Below are 24,804 nucleotides of genomic sequence, written 5' to 3'. Positions count from 1 at the left end.
TATATATATATATATATATATATATATATATATATATATATATATATATATATATACATATACATATATATATACATATAAAAACATATACATATAGTCAACTTATCACTCAGTTATCTTACCCTTCCTCCCGCCCCTGGTTTACTGAAGCTTGTGGCGAGGCAGTTGTCCTGAAACAACTTGCCTTTGCCTCATGGAAAGCAAACCCAACTGAGGGCAATCTCAGTTCTTTCCACAAAGCTCGGAACAAGTGTGTATCTACCCTCAGGAGAGCCAGAAAACAACATCTTTCTCATCTCAAGTCTGAACTCTCAAACCTCTCTCCCTCCTCAAAATCCTGGTGGCGTTTAATCAAATCTGTTTCTGGTGTATGTTCCCCCTCCATCCCCTCCCTTACCTCAAATGGCCGCACTGCTGATTCCACACGTGATAAAGCTGAATGTCTAAACTCGGTGTTTGCAGCTAAATCTTGTGTCCTAAACCCATCACTATCTCTACCCACTTTACCCAGTTGCACCCAACTGTCCCTGGACTCTGTATCCTTTTCTCCTGACAAGGTGGAGAGCTTGCTTTCAAACCTCGAGTCAGATTCTGCAACCGGTCCAGACGGCATCAGCCCACGTGTCCTCAAAGCCTGCTCTTCTGCTCTTGCTCACCCTCTCTCTGTTCTATTCACCCTCTCATTTGCCCAAGGTCATCTGCCATCTGCTTGGAAATCTGCTAACATTACTGCCCTGCATAAAAAGGTCCAAAAACAGATCCCTATAACTACAGACCAATCAGCCTTCTCCCAATCATCAGCAAGGTGATGGAATCCATCATCGCTTCAGATATGAAATCCTTCCTCTTCTCCAATGGCTTGATTTCCAATCATCAATTTGGTTTCAGACCAGGTCACTCTACCCTGGATATGCTGCTTCTGCTCTCCTATCAATGGATGGAGGTCCTCAATGCCAGACAGGAAATCCGAGCCGTATCCCTGGACATATCACGTGCTTTTGACACAGTCTGGCACCCTGCCCTACTCACCAAACTCTCTTCCCATGGTATGCAAGGCCATCTCCACTCATGGCTCACAGACTTCCTCTCCTGTCGCAGTCAACGTGTGGCCCTAAATGGAGTTCTTTCATCCCCTCTTCCTGTGCAGGCTGGAGTTCCTCAAGGTAGCGTTCTGGGCCCTGTTCTTTTTCTGGTTTTCATCAATGATCTCTCGGACTCTCTGGAAAATCCTCTATTTCTCTTTGCCGACGACTCCACCCTCTGCCGTACCATCTGTCATCTCTCAGACCGGCAAGCAGCAGCTTCTTCGCTCACTGCAGATCTGGATAAAATCACAAACTGGTCCAACACGTGGAACATGTCTTTCAATCCAGACAAATCTCACATTCTCACTATGTCTCTTCGAAAGGACCGTTTACAAAACCCCCCCCATCCACTTTCTCAACAATCCTCTGGAAGAAGTCTTTTCTTTCAAGCTTCTAGGTCTCACTATCTGCCATGACCTTTCCTGGGAAAGTCACATTTCCAACCTCGCCTCAAAAGCCAGTCGCCGACTGGGAATCCTCCGTCGTGCTAAGTCCTTCCTCAGCCCTCTTGAGCTCCTGACCACTTACAAAGCTTTTGTCCGTAGCCTGATGGAGTACTGCTCTCCCCTCTGGGCTGGTGCTCCTGCCTCCCACCTTTCTCGGCTTCACGCTGTCGAAACCAGGGCATTTAAGATCATCGGCATCTCCCGCAATGAAGCTGAGTCTTTGGGCCTCTCACTCAATCACCGCAGGTTGGTCGGTGGTCTTTCTGTCTTCTACCAACTCCTCTCCAGCCTTGCCCCCCCCTGCTCTCTCTGCGATTTGTCCCCACCACATTTCCACAGGGCGCTCAAGGTCCGCCAACAACCCCCTTCTGGTAAAACTACCAAAATCACGAATCACTGCTCATCTTCACTCTTTCATTCCTCTTTTTTCCCGCCTTTGGAATAAACTTCCTCACTCTATTCTTTCCCATTCTTCCCTCCAGGCTTTCAAAACAGCTGTTCACCACCACCTCTTGTCTTCCCCCATTCAAATCCTCGATCTTTTCTACCCCCGATAATCCACCCAAGCCCACTTCCTTCATTTCTCCTGCTTTCCTTCCTGAAAGTCCCTGAAATGTCCATCTTCTCTTCGCCATGTTCCCCGTCCCATCCCCATCCCTCTCCCTTCCAAAGTTCACCTAATGTGTCTGTTCCCCACTGTTTTGTCCCTTCCACTCCCGCCCCTCTTGTCTCATGCCTCCTTGCTGCGAGTTGTGTGTTAGCTCTCATACGAGCCTCGACCAAGGTATACAAAAAATAAAAAAAATAAAAAAATCACTCAAACATATGTGCGGCCCATAGACATCTGACAAAGAAGACAGAGAAAGAAAGAGTTGGGGTAAATAGTTCCTTCAACAGCTCTGAAAAGCCGGCGTGACCCCTTGGATACCAGAACAGCCTGTGGCACATGAAGGGTTGAGTTGTTCTCCACTCTACTCTACTCTACTCTGCTCTGCTCTACTCAACTATACTCTCCGGTGCACAGCACTGTTTGTTGCAAACCACAGGGAGATGACAGGAGTGGCAGCAGGTCAGACAGTAGGCGAGCAAGCAGTCAGAGACGATCCGGGTGCGCGTGATCTGTTTTATACTCCAAGACACAAGACAAAGACGACACTCCAAGGCTCCAGTCCAACTCCAAGCCAAGACAAGACCACCAGCCAGAAGGGACCAAGAACAGATGACTGAAAGTTCGTACTCACCGGCATTTGATTCCCCTGTCTGCAAATTTGCATACGACCCCTGCTCTCACTGGGGGATGCATCTAAGATTCTAAGGCATATGGGTCCTCTCATCTGACATGATTGACCACGCTTGGCGAGTTCCATTGACGTCTCCTACTGATTAGTCCTGATTTAATTGGGTGTGTATATTTTCCAATCCGAATTCCTCTCCCGTCATGGTATGGTGAACATTGGTCAGTTCAAACTGGTTCGGGGAGAGAAATACAGTGGCAAAAAGGTGGCAAGATGCGACTCATCCAATTCAAACCGGTTTTAAAGAGAAGGAAATGAGAAAGAGAGTGGGAGTACGAAGCGATGTTGGGTGTATTAGCCAGTTCAAGAAAAAGTGAGAAAGAGAAAATAAAAGATTATGGAGCAAAAAGAAACATAAAAGACCACCTATCTAATACATACACAATGCATATTTATCCACATGTATTGCAACAAGCTTGGCCTAGTGTTGGCTTCGTGGTTTGGGTGGCGGCTTGGGATCCTAGGGTCCTGAGTTCAAGCCCTGTTGGCCGCTGAATTAATACACCAGGGAGTTGACTCAGCCTGTCATCCTTTCGAGGTTGGCGAAATGAGTACCAGTGGGTACTGGTAGAGAGGCACTGCATCAGCGACACAGTGGCGCTTCCAAGAAATGATAGATACCCCGGCAGCTAAGCTGCCATAAGCAACAAGAAGAAGACAACAAACTTAACTCAACCGATACTTTGAAATAACTATTGTGACACAAAAGGTACATTATTTAACCCTAAAGCGCCAGGACCATAACAGTCTGATGACATTTTTAAACAGTCACAACTGTTGGTTAACACTAAACTAAAAGACATTTGGAGGAAACCTGACATCCTTGAGGAATTCTATGCTTATCACGTCCCCTACAGTCTCACGGGTCTGAGCCATCTAATCTTTGTAGGTCACAACGATCGTTAGCTAAAAAAAATTTTTAAGCTGCTTAATTGAGTCTTTACGCATGAATGGTGTATCCCATTGCCAGTCAAATTTTTCTAGCCATTAGATTATATGTGAACTGCTTATGGATTGTTACCTCTACCACCAAAGGTGAAGGAGGTTATGTTTTCACCCTTTTCTGTCTGTTTGTCTATTTGTGTGCAGGATATCTCAAAAAGTTGTGGACGGATTTGGATGAAATTTTGTGGACAGGTTCAGTGTGTGACAAGGATGAACTGATTAGATTTTGGTGAAGATCCAGATCCCAGAATTTCAGTGATTCTTCACCATTGAGAGATAGGGCCAAAAACGAGATGTAGCACGATATCTCAAAAAGTTAAGGACGGATTCGGACGAAACTTTGTGGACATGTTGAGTGTGTGACAAGAAATAATTGATTCAATTTTGGTGAAGATCCGAACCCGGATCCAGATCTGATAATTTTTTTAAGTGATTCTTCACCAATGAGAGATAGGGCCATAAACTATATGTCAAACGATATTTCAAAAATGTATTGGGCCCGATATGTTGTTGTGGATCAGGCATTGCATGGCGGAGTTGTGTGCTTTACTGAGTGCCCTTCTCGTTTTTTGTCTATTTGTCCCTGCCATAGCTTCAAGTGTGACGTGCGATATTGCTTCCAACACCCTTACGTCTTAAGGCCCAATTGTCACCTTTATTCAGTGCATAACCCTATTCCTAATGGTAGTTTTTCTACTCGCCTGAAGGAAATTTGGAGAAAAATCACATATGAGGGCACAATATACAAATTATAAACAATCCATATGCAATTCACATTCGGTGGCGGAGGTAACTAGAATGGCACTCAGTGGAGCGCATACTTCTTCTGCCAGGCTGAACAGTTTATGTTTTGCATCAGAATGATGATGCAATTTGCATCACGGATCTGCATCCTGACTTGAACCAAAATCTAATCAGCTTGTTCTTGTCACCTCCCCAACTCATCCACCAAGTTTTGTCATAATCTGTCCACAATGTTTTGAAACATCATGATATATTATCGTTTTTGGCCCCATCTCTCAATTGTAAAGAATCACTTTAAAAATTCTCGGACACAGATTCTGATAATAACCTCATCAATCTCATCAATTCGTCCTTGTAATACACCCAACCTCTCCACCAAATTTTGTCTGAATCAGTCCACAACTTATTCAGATATCCTACTCACATTTATACAAACAGACAGAGACAGACAGACAAGGTGAAAACATAACCTCCATCCACCTTAGGTGGCTGAGGTAAGAATAATATTAACACCACCATCCACAAGGTGCACACATCGACATGACCCTCCCCCAACATGGCCGCTCCCGCTCCCATCGGGAGTAGGTGTTTCTAGTTAACATAAAATCTCCTTTTCGTTTGAGCCTTCGTCACAAGTAAAAACTTACGTCAAAAATTTCAAAAAGCATTTCGGAGCCGAGGCGACTGGAAGCCAGCATCTGCAAGGTGCGTTGCATCCTGTAGGGAGGTAAGACGAAAAAAGATGATTAATCGGAGTGGTTTAGATGAATGTGATAAAACAGAGGTCTCGGTGAAGGAAAGAAAAGAATGTGACCAAAGCATATGTGAGGAGAAAAAAAAAAAACAACTCACAAGGTAGGAAAAATGGAAACAGAAAGTGGGCGAGGGAAGAAAAGAGACGATAATAGGTTGCTATGACAATAATTGATCAGTCAATCAATTGTGCATTTTGCCTAAACCACGGAGAAAATAAGAATGTCATCATTTATTGAACAGAAAGTGTTTGCCTGATGTGTGAAGTCTCAAAGAGGACCACCTTCTGCATTTCCTCCATGTTACATTATTATTATTATTACCGGTGTGCACAAAGCGAAGCTAAGTAATTGGTTCACTCTGTCTTTCTGTTTGTCTGTCTGTAGGAGTCGGTCTATGATCGAGGTACTACTTGATTTCAATTGACTTATACATTTTGAACACTGTAGAACCCGAATCAGAACACGAACCTGCAGTTTAGCAGTACTTGGAAAATATTTACGGTGCATTATTAAGCTGCTCATGGGACAGCCCTGAGACGGCCTCAGGGCCATCTCATGCCCTGAGGGCAGAGTAATTGTGAGATTCAGCTTCAGACAAATGTGGTGGTGTCCATCACTGTTTTAGTGCAAAACACAAATCCAAGACTTTAAAAGACTCTTCCCATGTCCTTTTTCTCAAGACTACACAGGGTAAGGTGTTCTATGAACTTTCTCGTCGATATAATATGATGCATGTATGCAGGGCCGGCGCAGACCTCAGAGGGGCGCATTACTGACCTTTAAGGGTCACAGTTTTATGCAAATTATTGTTTTAAGAAAACACATAATAAAAGGAAAATATAATATTTCATTGTTCATAATAGTTTATAGTTCATTGTTAGTTCATAACCAGTTTATTGTTTTCAACACTAACAATACTGTTTCTTTCTTTATCTATCTATTCTTCTTTCTTTATCTATTCTATTCTTTCATTCTTAGGTTGGTGACAAAATTTGAAAAGGAAAAGGCACGCAAAGTGAGATTTTGATGTGTCTGAAATTGAAATTTTTATGAGACGTTTTTAACTCTGTCTGTTTTTTCTTTGTTTCTGTCTGACTGTAGGCAAAATATTGTGGAAAAATAAATTTAGCAGTTTCAAGTTTTGTGCTTTTTAATTTTTCTACAAAACATGTTTTTAAAAATCGAAGTTGGAAATTTTTTGGGGGGGATGCAAGTAGCTGGCCTTGCCTTGGGCGCAAAATAGTCTGGTGCCGGCCCTGCTTGTATGTCCGTCTGTCTCTAATGCTCCTTTACACCGATTGATTGTACAGCTTTCCTGACTCCTCCCACAAATGGAACCTTAAAATCACACAGCCAACATTTTGATGATACACGATGCAAAAGACATCTTCAGAGGTGTCATATTCACAATGCCCTTCGCCATGTCATATTCGCCATGCCCTCCCTACAAGCTTTCCAATCGGTGTAAAATGACCAAAGAGACTGTTAAAAGATCATCAAATATCAAAAAGTTGGAGCCGAAAGGTGGCACAGTAAATATAGCCTCAGACTCCAGTCTTTTGGCTTCAGGCCACTGGTGTCAGCCTATGGGCCAGTGCAATTGGAATCTATCCAAGCTATATAACCATGATGCATTATTCATGCATATAGGTAGCGGTCTGTTGCCTTATATACCACCCCAAAAAGCGCATTTACCATGGAGGCTCTGCAGGTCCTTGCTATTATTTCCGACTATTTTCTCTTAAAGAGCAGGTTGCAGGTCACCAAACATGTTCTGAAAATTTATCAATATGATTATATGTGCATTAAATAGTTCGATGCAAACTATTGTGGTTGCCTAACTATTGGGAAAATTAATGAAATTTAACTCCGAAGTTGTTATTTCTCGAGGCTGTTGAAAAAAAACATCCGTGTGCCATATATGGATGGTGACGTCAGGTTCTCCAAAACAAAGCGGACGCTCACTCGCTCATTGCAGAAGTGTCCAGTTCAGCGGGCTGTTCTTTCACTTTTTTTGAACTTGCAACTGTCTATATTATCCTTTTTTATTTTGAATTATTGTAGAACAAAGTTATTTGGATATTTGTACATCATGCCGCGTACGTGTGTCATCATGTTTTGCGAAAATGGCTGGAAAACGGGTAATCGCTCCCACCGATTCCCGAAGGAATCAAACATTCGCCGGCAGTGGATAAGATTTGTACAAACAAAATGGGCGAATATTCCCCCAAAGAAAACGGGTAAAGAGGACCCTTTGGATAGACTTGTTATTTGTGGTGACCATTTCACAGCCGAGGATTACGAATGAATAAACACATCTGATCAACATTTTGTGAATACGAGTTGTTGGTTGAGAAGTTCTCTAGATACTGCTCTATCACAGAATCAATTGTTGAGTTCAAGTGAGAAAAACCTTGAAATGTATTCTTAAAGAGTACATGGAAAAACACATAAATAAACTTTCTGAAAAACACAAGCATGAAAAAATTTCTCAACAAATCAACTTATTGTTGATTAAATTACTTTTTTAACAGCATCAGCAAATTGGGCTATTTCATTTCAATTGTAAAAAAATTGATCAATTTTCCACTTTTTTTTCTAAATTTGGTAGAATATTTCCCAATGAGGCTAAACATGTTTTGGTATTTATATGTCACAACAGTCTCTTGAAAGTTGGGGTTTGTTCAAACTGTTCACTTTCGCTGGGGTCAAACTCAGCTGTCAGAAAGACTTCAACGCCAAGGCTACGGTGTATAATATATTTGGGTCCATTATTGATTCATTCTATTTCTGACTCTTGAGTGACTGTAGGGTTAAAATTATTATATCAAGTCACAGACGAATCAAACTTTACATTATTTTATGCATCAAACAAGAAAATGAAAATCTACAAACCAATCTGTCTGGTGGATTCTGTCAGTGTGAACTGCCCGGCAGTCAGTCCTGCCACTTGTACACGAAATAGGCCGTTTTCTGGCACTTGCAAGTGGCTCAAATTTATATTCTTCAGGGCCAGAAACTCCATAGTATAAATTCCCATCATCCTCCGACTCGTCCTCGGCAATATCGGAATGAAAACACTCAATTTCATCGCCGCTGAAATCACTCTCCGATTCGCATCTCACCATTGTTCACACGCTGTTTCCGAATGTTCACAAAGTTTTCAGAGGACGTGACGTCATAGCATCTTCGGTAAATTCCGGTCTGTTTTTCGATCACTGACAAAAGTTTTGAACTAAAAGTTAATTTTAGCATATTTTGAGTTTCAAATGTAAGAAAATAATTGCCCAACGATTATTAATGTGATTACAACCTTCGAATCAAGCAGTCATCAGCGACCCAAAACCTGCTCTTTAAACAACTTGACCAAGGACCATAAGACCCATGTCATTCTAGAGGTCTTTGTCTGAGGAGTTCCGGGAATCTCGCAAGATTGTGAAAGAAAAAATCCGTCATTATTTACTTTTAACGACGTGTGTGTATGTATGCATCAGGAAGAAGAAAATTGCTGTGGGGTCATTTATTGGCACAATAAGGCTGCCCATGGTCATTTGAAATTGCAATTAAACGGGGTTTACACTTATCTCGGGGATTGTGAGTTGGTTGCCACCGTGATGCACCATGACATGTAGGAGCCATGCTGTTGGTATTTTCATCGCGGTTTCTGTGAAGTCAGTGATTGCATGATAAGAGGAGAAAGAGTTAAATATTTAGCCGATTTGATGAGGTAATGAAGAAAAATGTAATTTTGATGTGGGAATGTCGAGGGGTAGGAGAGGACAGAGAGCTGCGGTTGCGAGGGTGGGAGCAAAGATGGGACAGAGTTCGGAGGGGGTTGAGGACTTGTGATGGGGGAGATGGGGAGGGGGCTTGAAGGCTTAGGGTTGAGAAGGGGAGGTTGAGGGCTTGGGGTTTTTGTGAAGGGGGGGGAGAGGGTAGTTGATGACTGGGTTTGGGAGGGGGAGGGGAGGAGGTTGAGGACTTGAAGTCATGTCTTCCATTGCGTGGATGTTATTATTACGAGAATGTAAGACTTGTCGCTCCAGTGATGGGAATACCAGTCTTTGCATAATTGCTAAAAAAGAAAAAAAAGGTGATGGTTAATGGAAAAAAAATAAATTAGGCGGTATATAGATACTAGCAACACTCAGGGAGCGAGATGGGGAGGAGTGTTAATGGGATATTCATCACAGTGTTTTTAGATGCTGAATTTCAAACAATATACAACACACAAAGAGCATCAAAACTTAAAAAAAAAAAATATCACCTTCCCCCTCCTTTTGATCTAACTGCCTGGGGTACGTTTTAGGCACGAGCCATGCCAGGAAACAAACTCTTCTCATGTGTGCATATGCAGCACGTTATATGCAGTGTGTACGTATATGTGTGTATTGCTATGCTGCGCATGCTGTGCTTACGATTGTGTACAGGACAATTGTTGACGGACACACGCACGCAGGGACACAGGGATGGACGCAGGCACGCCAAGACCGAGCTCCTTTTTATGTTATTATTAGTAGTATGAGGAGATTATGAAGATAACCTTTCAAATTATTCACCCCTGAACAAACAACATCGAGAAATAATGAACAGTTTGGTCAGACCTGTCCAATCTGCTGTCCGAGAGGCCACGAGCAGAGACGATGCAAATTTCTGGAGGAACAGCAGGGTACTGGAGGGAAAGAAACACAGTGGCCAAATGTGTTGCACCAAGGAGATGGGCAAATCATGTACACAATATCAATTTTGATTGTGAACATGAAAACAAGAGAATATGAGAAAAGGAGGAATATGGTAGGATAGGAAGTGTGAGGAATTCAGAGGGGTTGACGTTGAAGAGGACATATGATATGATGAGATTGACACAGTTCCTCACAGATGGAGGGAGACGCAGACTGAGAGTCAGGCAGACCAGCGAGCTGCTACTGTCTCCACCTGTGGCTGGATGCAATGGGAGCTGCAGATGCCATGGGTTGGGCCTGGGTAAGTAACAGAAAATGAAAAAAGGACACAAGAAAGGGGAACAGCAGACACACAATGAAAATAATGTTCAGCAAGGAAGAAAAATACCCACCACTTACCAGTGATTTTATCGCTTCACCATATGCTGCATCTTAAATCAAAAAACAATGGTCGCTGCATTAAAATATTGTGTTGTTTGTACACCCAATGAAGAAAATTGTAATCCTGAATAAAACAATCAATTCCATGTTACTCAGTTATTCAAAAACACTGTGCAGCATATGCAATCGAATGACTGTTGATATGACAATGGGCCTGTTCACCATCTTGAGTGGCAAAACAATGGTGGCGAGTGAGCAAGATGTGAGTACCGTAAAATTCGGACCATTGAGCGCATCGTTATATAAGCCGCATCCCCTAAATTAAAAAAAAATCCGGAATTTAAACACACACAAGCTGCACTGATTTATAAGCCGCAAATGTTGCACAAAAAAAACCAAGCGCAAAAACGTCCGAAAATTAGCCACAAAAAGTGAGAAACTCGACAGCCACAGAAACTTGTCAGACGCACACAAAGCACAAATTCAATGACAAATTCATTGACAAAGCAACACAAAAATAAAAATACAGCTACACCAAAGATATACAATAATACACACAATCAAAAAATACTGGTAGTCACATTTATTCATTGTCGTCATCATTTCCACTGAAGCCACTGAAAGCTTCGTCTTCAGTGTCGGAGTTGAACAACAGAAGCACAGCTTCTTCTGCTATGGCTGCATCGCTGACCTCAGCCTCTTTTTCACTATCGGATGAATCCGAGTCTTGCTGACTGGAGCTGGTGGCTTCTCTGTCGTCTGCTACATACAAGAGTTCAGCTTTGCGAAAGCTGTGGACGATCGTAGATAGTTTTACTTTTCCCCACGCTGTCAAAATCCATTGACAGACCTCCGCGAAGCTTGCTCGTCGCATACGTCCAGTTTTGGTGAAAGATTTTTCACCACTGGTCATCCATGTTTCCCATTGACACGCAGTGCTACTTTGAAAGCACGATTAACACTGATATCAAGAGGTTGAAGATATTTGGTCGTGCCACCTGGGATCACTGCTGGGATGGAGTTAGTCGATCTGATTGCTTCTTTTACGGTATCTGTAATGTGGGCCTTCATGCTGTCCAAAACCAACATGGCCTTGTTTCGGTGGAAGAACCCTCCCGGTCGCTTGCCATAGCACTCAGTGAGCCACGTCTTCATTAGTGTTTCATTCATCCACCATTTCTTGTTCACTTTAATAACGATTCCTTTTGGAAACTTCTCCTTTGGCAACATAACGTGTTTAAATATGACCATTGGTGGAAGTTTTTCTCCAGATGCCATGTAGCTCAGGACGCAAGTAAAATTGGTTTTCTCATGACCAGTTGTTTTTAAACAGATGGACAATTCGCCTTTTTTGTTTACAGTCCGATTGAGAGGTAGGTCAAAGGTCAGAGGGACCTCATCCATATTAATTATGTCCTGGGGAGCAATGAAGTTCTCTGCTATTTTCTCCTGCGTGTAGTTCCGAAAGTTTGCGATTTTTTCTTCGAAGTCAGGAGGGAGTTGTTGACAGAGAGTCGTTCGTGCTCTGACAGAAAGACCTTTGCGTTTCATAAATCTGAAACACCATGACTGCCCCGCCCTGAAATTCTTCTATTTTCTTTTCTGCAGCGATCGATCTTGCTTTGAGTCTAGTCTGAACAGTAGAAACACCCCGACCATCCACTCTCTGTGTGTTAACCCAGTCTTCAAGTTCGTCTTCCAGTTCGGGCCATTGGCATTTCCTACCTCTGAAAGCCTTTGTTGACTTTTTGCAGCGAGAAAGTTCGCCCCTCTGCTTTCTCCAATGTCTGATCATTGATTCATTCACTCCAAGTTCATAGGCAGCAGCTCGGTTTCCCTTTTCAATAGCCAGTTCGATCGCCTTCAATTTGAAAGCTGCATCGTAAGCATTGCGTCGTGTTTTCGGCATGATGGAAGTTGTCTGCGCAAAGGCGATTAACTGAATGTTTCGTATGTGTAAAGGCCGTGTGCAAATTTGGAGGAAAAAAACCGTGAAGTTATCACAAGCACACTTTTACAGTGAGTTTTGAATTCACGAAGAGTCAAAAACAGTTTTGAAATCTAATGTGAATCTAAACATAGACTGGAGACTGACGACAACAACTTGATTTGGACTGAACGCGTCATCGGGAAAACGCGCAACATCGGAAAAATCCATAAACAAGCCGCATCGTTATTTTAGCCGCAGAGGTCGAAGTTGAGGGAAACAGTTGCGCTAATAGTCTGAATTTTACGGTATGTGTGGCTTTTTCTAATGTTAGGTCTAAATATTATCAGGAATCACAAGACAAGTACCACCGGATACGCACAGAAAGTGAAGGTCTCAGCTAATGCTCAAGATCCACATACTATACCAAGGAAAGGATGGTTCACTGATTAATTTGAAAGAATTTCAATGACTTTTATCAAGGCCATTTAGCTCTGACTCCCCAGGATTTTTTATTTCCTGCCTTTTGCCAATAAATGTATAATTATTTCAAATTTCTCAACCTATTTCCTTTGCGTGTCATACTCATGGTTTACTTGTTTCCTGACTGCTAGGGGCTTCAGTTATGCTTTTGCAGTGATCAGGAAGAATCATACAAGTGACGTGGATTCACAGGAGATCGGTGAGATTACGAACACAAACACCTGTCAGGAGGTGAAAGCAGAAACAACAATTGCATAATGCTTTGATGACCGAATGAGCATTTTAGTTCCATTGTTTTCCTTTACCGCCAACCTATGTAACTTACCGTACTCATATTACCATTTCCAACAAGCTTAACATCTTGGAGCAATGAGAAGTGATTATACGTACCAACAATGGACATATTGCACTCTATTGATATTAATGCAAAGCAGCTTTAGCTGGAGATAGTATCACTGGGATTTGAACCCAGAATCATTCAACATTGCTCCCAAATGAGCTATCCCACTGTCCTTAGATATTAAAAACAAGATATAAATAACAATATTAAATATATTAAAAAGATGACATTACCTTCGTTTTTTTTCTTCAACACTGCATTTGTTTCGTATTTGGCCTATTGTGAGAATATTGTTCCAATATCTTTTGGAATGCCCCTCGTACATCTCATCAGCCAATCACATTCGCTGTTTCCACTCCAAGCAAGGGTGCAATTCAAATACCTTTATCTTGATCGTTGTTGTATTGCTCGTTTATTAGTGACTGATCGATAAAAATAATTGATCGTTTCGTGACTGCTGATCAATAATTGTGTTAATAACAAGTAGGGAAAGCGTTAAGATGCGAGTACAACCTGTCAGCATCATAGGAAACTTGCAGGTCGTCCAGGAAGATGGCTTGCAGTGCTTCCAACTCTGTAACAAAGCTGCAAGATAATACAAATAACCAAGAAGTTAGAAAAACTCATATGAACCTAAAATAGTTAGCAGCATCAACCATTTAGGGCCGAATTTACAAAAGGCGTTTAGCGAGTGTCTTGCTTACACACCGAACCCTTAAACGGTGACAAAACATTATTGTATGTGCACAGCTAATTACCAGCCCTAAATGGTTGGCCTCCCATTGGCCAAATCACAGCCAGCAGAGACATGAATATCACTGCCAAGGTAAGTGAATCTCTCCACGGCCTCAACATCCTCACCACAAACAGGCACAGACAGGACAGCAGCATCCAAAATGTCATTGATAGCAACTTACAAGGGAGATAAACAGCCGATTAGTTGTACCTGCCTAAGTTATGATGCAATGCCTTTAAACATTTATTTTGTTTAGCGCGCTATAGAAGAGATTACCTAACCAATTCACCTTAATGCCTCTGCATTGGCCTCACGGACGTCAATTTCTAGTTTGTGTGTTCCAACTACGACAACATGTCAGGAAAGAAAAGAGGACAATTTTTCATTCGAGCAACAAATGGGTTTCATTAAAGTAATCAAGGTTCACCAAGGAACAATCTAAAACAGGAGAAGTGACGTGCGCACAAATATGCTTGGAATGATATTTCAAAAAGGATGGCCACCCAATCCCAGAGCACCCAAAATCCTCAGCCAGGCACCTCCAAGAAACCTGGAGGAGGATGAAGGCAAATGCACACAAATTTGATTTTGTACTACTTCTCCAGAGGATTGAATCTATCCTCAGAGCCTCAAGGCACGTCGGCGAACTCTCCTATTCCTATCATCTTCTGCCTCCCCCTGAGCTAAATCAAACAATCATATGCATCAATATTCACCAACCCATGTAAAATACCAATTATAATGCTCGTTTCAAGGCATTAAACACACTTTTTAAAATGCCACCATTGATTGCAGAAGTTTATTTGTTATTTAAAAGCTTGTGATTAAGTTTTGATCATGCATTAGATAATCACTCTTCAACGATTGAAGACCAACTTTGAAGGGGTGATCATCACATGATGAGCGACTCTACACACTTCTAACTCTTAAAGCCTTTCGGAAATTCGGCCCTTAGACTTTGCTTCAAACAGTTGCATTCACTCTTGATAAACTTGTACATTTTAGAATTTATATTGTTACTTATCCTCCATTACAAGACTGTGTCCCAAAGTCCCCCCCCCCACCCAGACCCAAAAGACCCCTCCCTGAACATACCACGAGAGTCCCCCACGACCGCACCTCAAAGCCTGCCCCAAAGCACCTCACCCCCCTGACCTCATCTCATCCCAAACCCCCCAGGTCAGGTCAGGTCAGGTCAGGTATGGGAGCATGCGCCAGAGCAGCGCGTCGCTGCGGCCACTTTCCACCAGTACTCCAGGGGCCTCTGTCTGGCCATCCCCCAGGCAGATGCCTGGCCCATCCCCATCTCCTTGAGATGCCGAACAACCTGCTGCAACCACGAGGCACGTGGTCGGCCCATTGGCCTCCTCCACTCACGAGACTCCCTCGCCGAGAGAATCTGGTGAGCAGGATCAGCGTCCCAAAAACGAGCAACATGTCCATACAGCCGCAGCTGATGCTCACGGACTATGCAGGTAACAAATCTCATTTGAGTCTTTCTCAGCAACCGCTCGTTGGACACAAAGTCCGACCAGCGAGAGCCAAGGATTCTCCGAAGAGACCTGGTACCAAAGGAATTAAGTCTCCATCTCAGATACTTGGTCAGAGTCCAAGTCTCGCATCCATAGAGCAAGACTAGAAGCACCAAAGACCAGAAGACTTGGACTTTCGTCCTCCCGCACAGGTACTGGCAGCGCCACATCCCATTATCCAGTGAATCCATGACTCCCCAGGCTCGACCCAGACGTCTATTGGCCTCTGACTCACAGCCAGCAGAGACATGAATGTCACTGCCAAGGTAAGTGAATCTCTCCACGGCCTCAATATCCTCACCACAAACAGACACAGACAGGACAGCAGCATCCAAAATGTCATTGAAAGCCTGGATCTTAGTTTTGACCCAGGAAACCTGTAAACCCCCCCTTCCCCCAGAAAGTCCACGCTCACTCCATCCCAAAAGTCCACTCATCCCCGACTGGGTCTTTAAAGACCCCTTTCCCCCCCCACCCCCCGTATACCCGAAAGCCCCTCCAGACCAAGTCCTGAACCCCCCTCCGGCACCAGTCCCTGTCCCAAACACCCCTCCTCCCCTGATCGCATCCTGAAAGACACCGCCAAAAGTCCACGACTGCATCCCAGTCCTCCCAACCATGGCCAGGAAGCCCCCCCCACCCCGAATGGGCCTCAAAAGCCCCCTCCCCTCCCGTGTCCCAAAAGTCCACCCCCCTCTTGACCACGTGCCAAAAGCTCATCCCTTCAAACTGAGTTCCGAAAGTGTCCCCCCCCCCCCCGACTGGCCGACCGACTGCTTGCCGAAAACTCTCCCCAACCAAGTTAGTCATGATGTTCTGACATTCTGACGAACAGGAAAATCATATAATATCCACATATTATGTACACACTCAGATTGGGGTGGAGGTGACATGAAGTGAAAGGGATTCACAGGTTAAACTGAGGGAAAGCATACAAGCAACTCTCACATTGCAACTATTGGGGATGCTTCTTAGCGGTGGTTGTTCAAGTCCCCCCCACCCAAAGTCCGCCCCCCCCCAACGCAAGTTGGGGCCAAATCATTCTCACTCCACCATGCTGCATGGATTCGTCAGGAAAGTGTGGCCATGATCAGAGCGCTGATCTGTGCCCATGGACCATTTAGTGACTCCTTCCTGTCTCTCTGCTTCTCATGTCCCTGGCTTCACGAAGTTACACAATCTTGGAAGTGGGGGGTCTCTGGTTCGCTCCTGGAAGATCAATCGGCTGTCTCCGTACCAAGGGCCTGTTCGAGAGAACTGTACGGGGCATACAACAACTCTCACAATTTTGGGTCGTCTTGTGCTCTCACGACCACACAAACGAATCTCATGGGTTTTTAGGCTTTCTCGAAGCAAATGGGAAAGTTTTCACAGTTTACTCAATTGAGTGCTTTAAAATGAATAAAAATACAACAGAATATCACAAACATTTTCCATCGTGATTAGTTTTTGAAGTCTACTGGTGGAACAAAAGCCCAAAACAAAAAGGTACTGTTGTTGTGGGAATAGTCACAGATGGTAACGGGCACAAGACGACTAGTTAGGTCATTAACAAAGTCCAGCATTATTGGGTGGTTTCTGGGTAAAGTACGACATGCAAAGTGTGTTTAGAAGCCAATAAACGTGACCCCCTCCCATCTGTAGTATGTCTAAACTCTCCCAGTATTCCTCGCTCATTAATCCTTGAAATTATTCCCTTAGTAATGCATTTAAATCCTTTTGTAAGGTGTTGCTTTTGAATAAATCAAAGCCTCACAGCTCCACAAGCCACCGAACCCCTCCTCCCCTCGAGGAAGGAAAAAAACTGGACCCTGAGACTATGCGTGAAGTAAGCCACGCCGATACTCACAGTGTCGGGGATTTAAAGTCACAATAAGTGATGAGAAGCTGGCTGGTGGGGTAATGGGCACGCAGTGACGCATGGTCACATAAGAGGCCAAGGGTTGGGGAAAATGATGAGTTTGGAGTTCAGCAATTCCACAATAGAGTTGACAGTCCAGAGCACAGTACAAGTCCCACGGAGCAGTCTGAGCATCGCACAGGGAAAAGCATGTGTGTGTGTGTTAGCCAATAGCCCCAAGCCCAGATGCAACTGGACCTGTCATTTCTCTATGGCTAAGACCATAACCGTCAGCCATCGCAACCCCACCCAATCGTCTTTAGTGTGTATGAGTGATTGGGCCAAAAGTTATCTTGCAAAGCTGTCAAAGTCTCGTGGGTGCACGGGGATTTAGCTTATGAAAGAGAATTCTCCATTCTGTACATGTGTTGCTTCCTTGTCCTACTCACCCCTCTTTGCTTCTTGCAATAAACACTGTTTTTCCACACCTGGTATGTAGTTCAGATTTAGAGTATCATCAGCATGGCGCGAGTCAAAACCCACGGCTGTTGGAAATTGGTGCCAGTCCCTCGTTAGGAGGTTTAAAATCCAGCGGTTCGTCCTGGTCATTACTCAATCCCCATGATCATTGCTTTCAGACTGACGAATGGACACAGATCTCGTTGGAGTTTCTGCAAGTTGGAAACCGAAGAAAATATGTTCGGCTTTCCCGGCAGATGATGTAAAGCCTCCCTCCGGGGACTATCAATCACTATATGGTGACCGTCTGGATGGAAGATTTTACCACGTATCCACCCATGGCCTACTGTTACATTGGAAATCGGGATTAGAATCAGGACAATGGTTCTAATCCATCAACCGTTCTCGTTACAGTATCCTTAAAGACTTTTGTGTTTTCTGTGGCAGTAATAGCCATTCAGTTATCAGTTTGTCAGTGTTTACTTCGAAATAGCAGTGCATAGAATCTTGCAATTCTGCAGTTCTTTGTGAAGCTATTTCAAATCCAAACATGCATCACAAAGCAAGATTCAGAAGGCTGCTTGCTGTGTTTGAAGATCCTCGGACTGAAGTACACACGAGCCAGTGCTTCCTACATTCACTCGTATAAATCTCCTTCTGCAGCGAGAGGATCCCAGTACAGTATATATCTGATAGCTGACGCAATTTGAGTCTTCTTCAAAAAGCTGCTTGGTAAGTTTGTTACAGTGGATGCCATCAAACAGGTAGATGATATCACAAAGGTGGACTTTGAGAATACTAAAAACCACCAAGATTACTCCAAACTCACAGTTGGAACAGTAACAAAGCAAAGGCTGAAAAATACTTTTTGATGAAAGTGACCTGTATGTTGCTGATGAAAGAAAGGAGTGAAAGCATGTTATGTGAAAGCTGCTTATCAGGCCATAAATAAATTATCCCTTGAAGATAGTGTCCTCAACCAAGCAAGATTTATTCATTTTGAAGGGAAGGAAGATTGTACATTTGACTCGGTGGAATCTTTCTTTGCAAAGTTCTCAGACTTGCTTCAGTTTACACCTGCACAGATAGATAAGCTGCAAGCTGCAAGAGTAAAAGACTAACACCTTGAGAAGCATGATATTCCTGATAGTCTGGGGAAAAAACGATAATGTAAGAGGAAGGGACAGAAGAGAAGGGAGAAACAGTATCACAGAATGGATATGGTATGGGGTTACACATCAGATAAGATGTTGAAAACTGTGATGCTTCATGCAGATGTCAAGTGTCTGTAAAAAGCATCTAAATTTATTCTGAGTTCCCACATTGCAAGGCTGGAGAGGTGAGTGTTCAATCTCAGCAAAGAGAGGTGAGTGTTCAAACAGAATAAGACACAAACCTGTTCACGTCATGCAAATTTTACATCGTCATCCACTATACAAGTAAAACTGGCTAATAAGGTTTTGTGTGTTGTTTGGGAACCTCTAAAGGACCTGAAAGTCAGAAAAGCTGTACAAAGACATGCACAAGAAGTAGATCAATTATGATTCTTTGTATTTGCACAATACTGTATGTTGTTTTTATCAAATTTATCCCTAAGGCTTGACATCATTCATAGGCTTATAAAAACACCTTACCATATTTCCTTTTTTCTTTATGAAGCTTGATAGATTGTTAACAGTTAACTACTGTACCATAAATACTTAGGTCATCTTACAAAGACAGTGCAGTACATCTTTATCACATTGATTAGAAGGCATAAGGCAGGATAAAAAGCCGGTACTGGTTAATAAACGCGAGAAACACCATTATCTTTGGTACAGTATATTATTTTAAGGAGTTTCTGATTGATCTTTGGAATATTTCAGACACAGTACCATCTTCTGCCAGTATGAAAACATTTTCCAAGAAAAAGTGACTGGATCAGTGCTGTCTTCTTCTTGCATATGGCCAATATGGATTGCACTAAAGTTTAATGTCCAGGTTCTGCAGCCATTTGGCTGTCTCAGGGGTGAGTTGGTAGGGAGCTAAGAGTCCTCCCGATAACTTCCGCAAGGGACAGTGCGAAGTGATGTGCTCCATCGTTTGAACTACTCCGCAGACATAGAGTGTATCTGGCCTTATCCTCCATCGGTGGAGGGTACAACCACAAAGGCCCTGTCCAGTGCGGAGTCTGTTGAGGGCTGTCCATTGCCTATGTGGGAGCATGAAACCGGGTGGAAGAATGGTTTGATCATGTACAATATATTTATTAGGAGCTGTGGCAGCCTCCCAGCTGGCCCTCTACAAGTCGGCTTCGCTTTGATGGGCTCCAGTAAGGAGCTTGGCACGGTTGCATGGTGGTTTTCTGGACTTAAGGCGACAGCACGGCTGTTCAGTGAGAAGGCGCAGGGCTGGAATTTTGGTAGCCAAAATGCGGCTGAAGTATCGGGATGATAGCACATCCCTACGGATGGCTGGCGGAGCAATGTTGCAAAGGATGGTAAGCCACTCAGGCTTTGTTGGCTTGAGGCTTCCAGACACTGTTCTCATTGTGGCATTTAACTGAATGTCAATGGCCTTCATATGGGCACTCGCCAACCAGACTGGCACGCAATACTCTGCCGTCGAGTATATGAGGGCGAGTGTTGTCAGGATCACGCTTACTCTTACGCAATACTAACACAAACTACCTTTGGGTAAAGCCATGCTGACTACCTTTAATTAGTTTGTATTTGCTTGAATGGTTCTTCATCCAGTCTTTAATTAATGTCTTCAACACCTTCCCCACAAATGAAGTCAAGCTAATAGGTCTATAGTTTCCTAATTCTTCTCTGGATCCTTTCTTAAATAATGGTGTTACGTTTGCTACTCTCCAATCCTCCAGTACCTGGCCTGACTCCAGGGAACTATTGAACAATATCTGTTAACATCTCGCTTACCTGCTCAACCACCCCCATCAATACTCTCGGGTGCATATTATCTGAACCCGGAGCCTTATCTTCTCTTAAATTACCTCGCTGTTCCTTTACTTCCTCCACTCCAACCTGGATCTTCTGTAAAAGTGCTTCTTCACCTCCTCGATAGATACTCTCAGCAATTGGCAAATCGCCTGATTGTTCTTGTGAAAAAAGTTGATGAAAAATACCTGTTTAATAAGCCTGCCATCTCACTTTCATTACTAACCACTCTCCCGGTGCTATTCCTCAATGGCCCACACTGGTCCTAACCTGTTCTTTTCCCCTGATATAGTTAAAGAAAGCCTTGCTGTTATGTTTAATATTCTGAACAATGTCCTTCTCATACTCTCTTTTGGCTGACAGAGTTATTTTCTTAACTTGCCTCTGTTTACTCCAATAATTATATAAATCTAACTCCAGTCCTGTTATTTAAACCTAATAAATGCCTTGTTTCTCCTTAATAGTGTTCCTTATCTCACTACTCAACCACCCTGGTCTCTTTCTGTTTCGAGTTTTACATCTCATTGGAATGTACTTACTCTGCACTCTACACATTTGGTCCTTGAAGGTTTCTCATTTCTCTGATGCTGATTGTCCTGTTGTTCGAGTCTCCCAATCTCAATCACCCAACTCTCTCCTCATACCCTCAAAGTTTGCCTTCCTGAAATCTAATAGCCTTACCCTACTATCCTGAACTCTAACCCTTAACAGAATCTTTGCACACACAATGTTATGGTCACTTGCTCCAAAATGCTCCCCAACCACCACCTCCTCCACCATATTGGGATTGTTATATAAAAGGAGGTCTGACACTGCACTCCCCAGAGTGGGCTTATCTACAAACTGGGTTAAAAAGCAACTTGGAATAAAACTAGGAAATCCTCATCCGCTCTGCACTTTCCCTGTTCCTGTACCCAATCTATCCCTGGCAAGTTAAAATCCCCCATAATCAATACACTTCCCTTACCACATTCCCTTTTGAGTTCTTCATGTACTCCTCCTTCCTCCTCTTCCTTCACACCCAGAGCCCGATAAAAGCATCCTTCCAGTATGTTACTGTTTTTACAATTTCTAATCTCTACCCATACAGAATCCTCAACATTTATTCCTTCCTTAATATCACCCCTTTCTCTTGATGCAATGCTGTCCTTTATCCAGATTACAACTCCTCCTCCTATTCTCTCTTTCCTATCACACTGATACACCTTGTAGCCTTCTAATCCTGTCCTCCAGTTACTCTCCTCTTTAAACCATGTCTCACTGCAACTATATCGTACTCCTTGCTATCCACTTTGGCTTCCACCTCTTCCATCTTGTTTAAACTTTTGGCATTGGTGTAGAATATGTTTATCTTTGCCCTTCCTCAAATTCTATTTTCTTGCCTGGCCTGACTCATCACAATTACATCATCCATTCCTTCCTTAATACCTTCTCCACCCTCCACTGACCAAAAAAGCCTGAATTCCTTCCTCAATTCCCACTGCAAACCTTGCTGCTTTCTTTCTATTTAACAGATGGCCATCATTCCGGAAACACTCCCTTTGTCCCCTGAATGATTCGCACTGCCTCATCAATGTAAAACCTTCCTCCCTACACCATTCTTCCAGCCATTGGTTGACGTCTATTGCTCTGCTCATAATTTCTCTATCGTTTCCTGATCTTGGAAGAATCCCAGAAAAACATGACCTCACACCCTTTGGTTTCAGCCACTTACCCAATATCTTGTATCTATTTTTCAAAAGCTCTGAGTAAACTTTCCCTGCATCATTCGCACTGAAGTGTACCACAACCAACCAACTTCTTCCTGCCATGACCCGACACTATCGTTTACCCTTCCTTCAATATCCCTAACTCCTGCTCCTTCAAAACTACACAGGATTCTATGTCTACGATCCTTCCAGCAGAATGAAGAATCGACATATTTAATTGTCTCATTACCTACAAAAACTGCCTCCCATACCTCATTTCTATTGCTGCACATCCACCACTGCCCGCACCCAGTGCACCTCCACCACTGCCTGCCTGTATTTGGGATAACGGACATTTTCAACTTTCATAGTGCAAAATGTCACATCTACCTCTGCATTTGTTGTGTGATTGTCAGGATAGTGGGTGCAGACAGCTGTTTTGTTGGGGTTGGGGCAGAGTTTCCATTTGTGTAGATACCCTCCAATATGCCCAGATCTCGGGTGAGTTAGTTCCCGACAGATTTTAGGTCTGGTCCCTGCACTACGAGTGTGATGTCATGAGCATAGGTGAGTTTGAAGGAGGTCAGCGTTGGCAGGTCGTTAAAATAGAGGTTAAAGAGGGCAGCGGCTAGAACAGATCCTTGATGGAGGCCATCGTTTAGTATTCTAACATGGCTGATTTTTCCGCTGAGGCTAATGCAGATCTTTCTGTCCCGAAGGAATGTGACAGCAGTCTGATTTTCTTCTGAGACTTTGTCATAAGCTGATGACAGGTCCACCAAGGCAGTTGTCATGTTTTGTTTTCTCTGGAAGCCAGCCTCGATGGTGAAGAGGGCAAGAACCTGATCACAGGTACTGCGGCCGGGCCTAAAGCCCCCCTGCTCATCAGGTCAGAAGGCCTCCAGAGTGGGAGTTAAACGGGAGTAGGGCCCTCTCCATCAGCTTTCCTGGCACTGAGAGTATGGCTATTTGGCAGTAGTTGCAGAGTAAGTCTGCTGGCCTACCAGTTTTTAGGATGGCAATAACATGAGCCTTCTTCCAGGCAACAGGAATTTGCGGTTTCATGGAAGGCAGTAAAATGGCTGCCAACCACGTACGATCCTTTTCTCCAGTGTTGCTAAGTAATTCAGGGAAAATTCTGTAGGCCCTGTGGCTTTGCCATTTTTGGTTGCAGACAGTATGGCATCAATGTTTTTCTTTGTATATGGGCTGCCAGGTGGCTGCTCAGTGGGCTTTCTTGGCGGTTTCAGATCCCTTTTTACCTCCGTGACTTGGATATTTGGAGCCTTTGAGGTCTGGAGGAGGTGAGACGATGGAATCAAGGGAAACTCTTGGGATGGCAGCAGTAGTGTTTTCTGCGACACCCAGTTTCCTCAGCAATGCCGATGCCTTGCAGCCGCTGCGAGTGGTCTGTTGATGCCACCAACTCCTTCCAGCACTTCAAACGTTGTGTCGATAGCCTCAATTGTTGCCTGCGTAACATCAGGATTCCCAGTTTTGTTGTGCCCCTTTCGAAGCCTTTCAAGTCTCCACTGTCCAGCAAGGTGGGTAGGTCTTGTGGAAGCCACACAGTATGGTATTGGTGGCAGCAGAGAGGAGGTGCACAAATTCTGCGTATTTAGCTGGGACAGGTGGTATATCTTGTCTGCCAGCATCAGGTCAGGTCAGGTCAGATTACATCTGTGACTTGCTACAGGTAACATGTAAAGCTGTACTCACCTGTTCCATGGTCATGTTGTCGGCGACTGAACCGTCTCCCCCACCAAATTTCTGGGTGAGGAGGGTGTATGATATGGACACCCAGCAGGATGAAGAACAAAACCTGTCAAAGGGCGGAGGAGCTCCTTGTGAGCCAACGGCCATCCATATCTAGTGCCCAACTGTGTATGCGGACATCCTCCTGCAGTTGGGTTACTATTTATTAGGAGGTTGGTGGGAGGATTTGCACTCCGGCCACCGTAAAACCGTTCATTCCGCAAAACATTCCAAAAGCATTTTAAAAATATCTGAAAACCCACTTCCTGGGAGTACCTCCTGTGCAGCTTCCCTTTGCAGGGCAGCTCACCGGATGATGGGATTGGGGCAAAGCCTTCAGGACCCCCAATCTTTGATGATAGGAAGGAAACCACAGGGTAACCTTCCCGGGTAAGATTACTTTAGTGTGTCGGGGTGGTGCTGAGGTTTTGTGGGTGCCTGGAATGTGCTCTCCCAAAGAGAGTATGATCACCTGTCACTGTTATCATCTGAGCTCAAGCATTTGTAAATCGGTATTGCAGCACTCTGAGGTTCGGAGACCGGATTACAGCGAGATCATGGCGGGTGGTTACACCTACTGTTGGTCTGGTCGCTCTGATGGTTACCATGCCCAAGGAGTTGCTGTAGCTGTGTCCAATAAGCTGACCCCAATGATAATTGAGGTAACAGCAGTATTATGATTCTAAGGATTCGTCACTCCTTGGGTGTCATTTCTCTGGTCTCTGTATAAGCTCCAACTGAGGAGAGTGACCTCACTGTTCCTTTTGTACCAGGT

The 24,804-nt window shown here is 43.8% G+C and overlaps 1 protein-coding gene across 7 annotated transcripts in view; it reads right to left on the bottom strand.

Moving 5' to 3' along the window:
* The window catches only part of LOC147018229 (E3 ubiquitin-protein ligase RNF25-like), a 237,842-nt gene that overhangs the window by 187,660 nt on the left and 25,378 nt on the right, over window positions 1-24,804 (bottom strand). For all 7 annotated transcript variants that reach the window (XM_085897729.1, XM_085897728.1, XM_085897732.1 and 4 more), the window contains 4 exons: window positions 13,597-13,668; window positions 10,147-10,249; window positions 9,875-9,942; window positions 5,163-5,232 (listed from right to left, as the gene is read on the bottom strand). In XM_085897729.1, the coding sequence (XP_085753855.1) occupies window positions 5,163-5,232; window positions 9,875-9,942; window positions 10,147-10,249; window positions 13,597-13,668 (313 nt within the window). The remainder of the gene's footprint in view (window positions 1-5,162; window positions 5,233-9,874; window positions 9,943-10,146; window positions 10,250-13,596; window positions 13,669-24,804) is intronic.

Source organism: Eptatretus burgeri, chromosome 10 (genome assembly GCF_056783735.1).
Source record: "Eptatretus burgeri isolate ZD-2024b chromosome 10, Ebu_testis_v1, whole genome shotgun sequence".
Taxonomy (NCBI): Eukaryota; Metazoa; Chordata; class Myxini; order Myxiniformes; family Myxinidae; genus Eptatretus; species Eptatretus burgeri.
The sequence above is the reverse complement of the archived record's forward strand: the minus strand, read 5'-3'. Positions and strand labels throughout refer to the sequence as shown.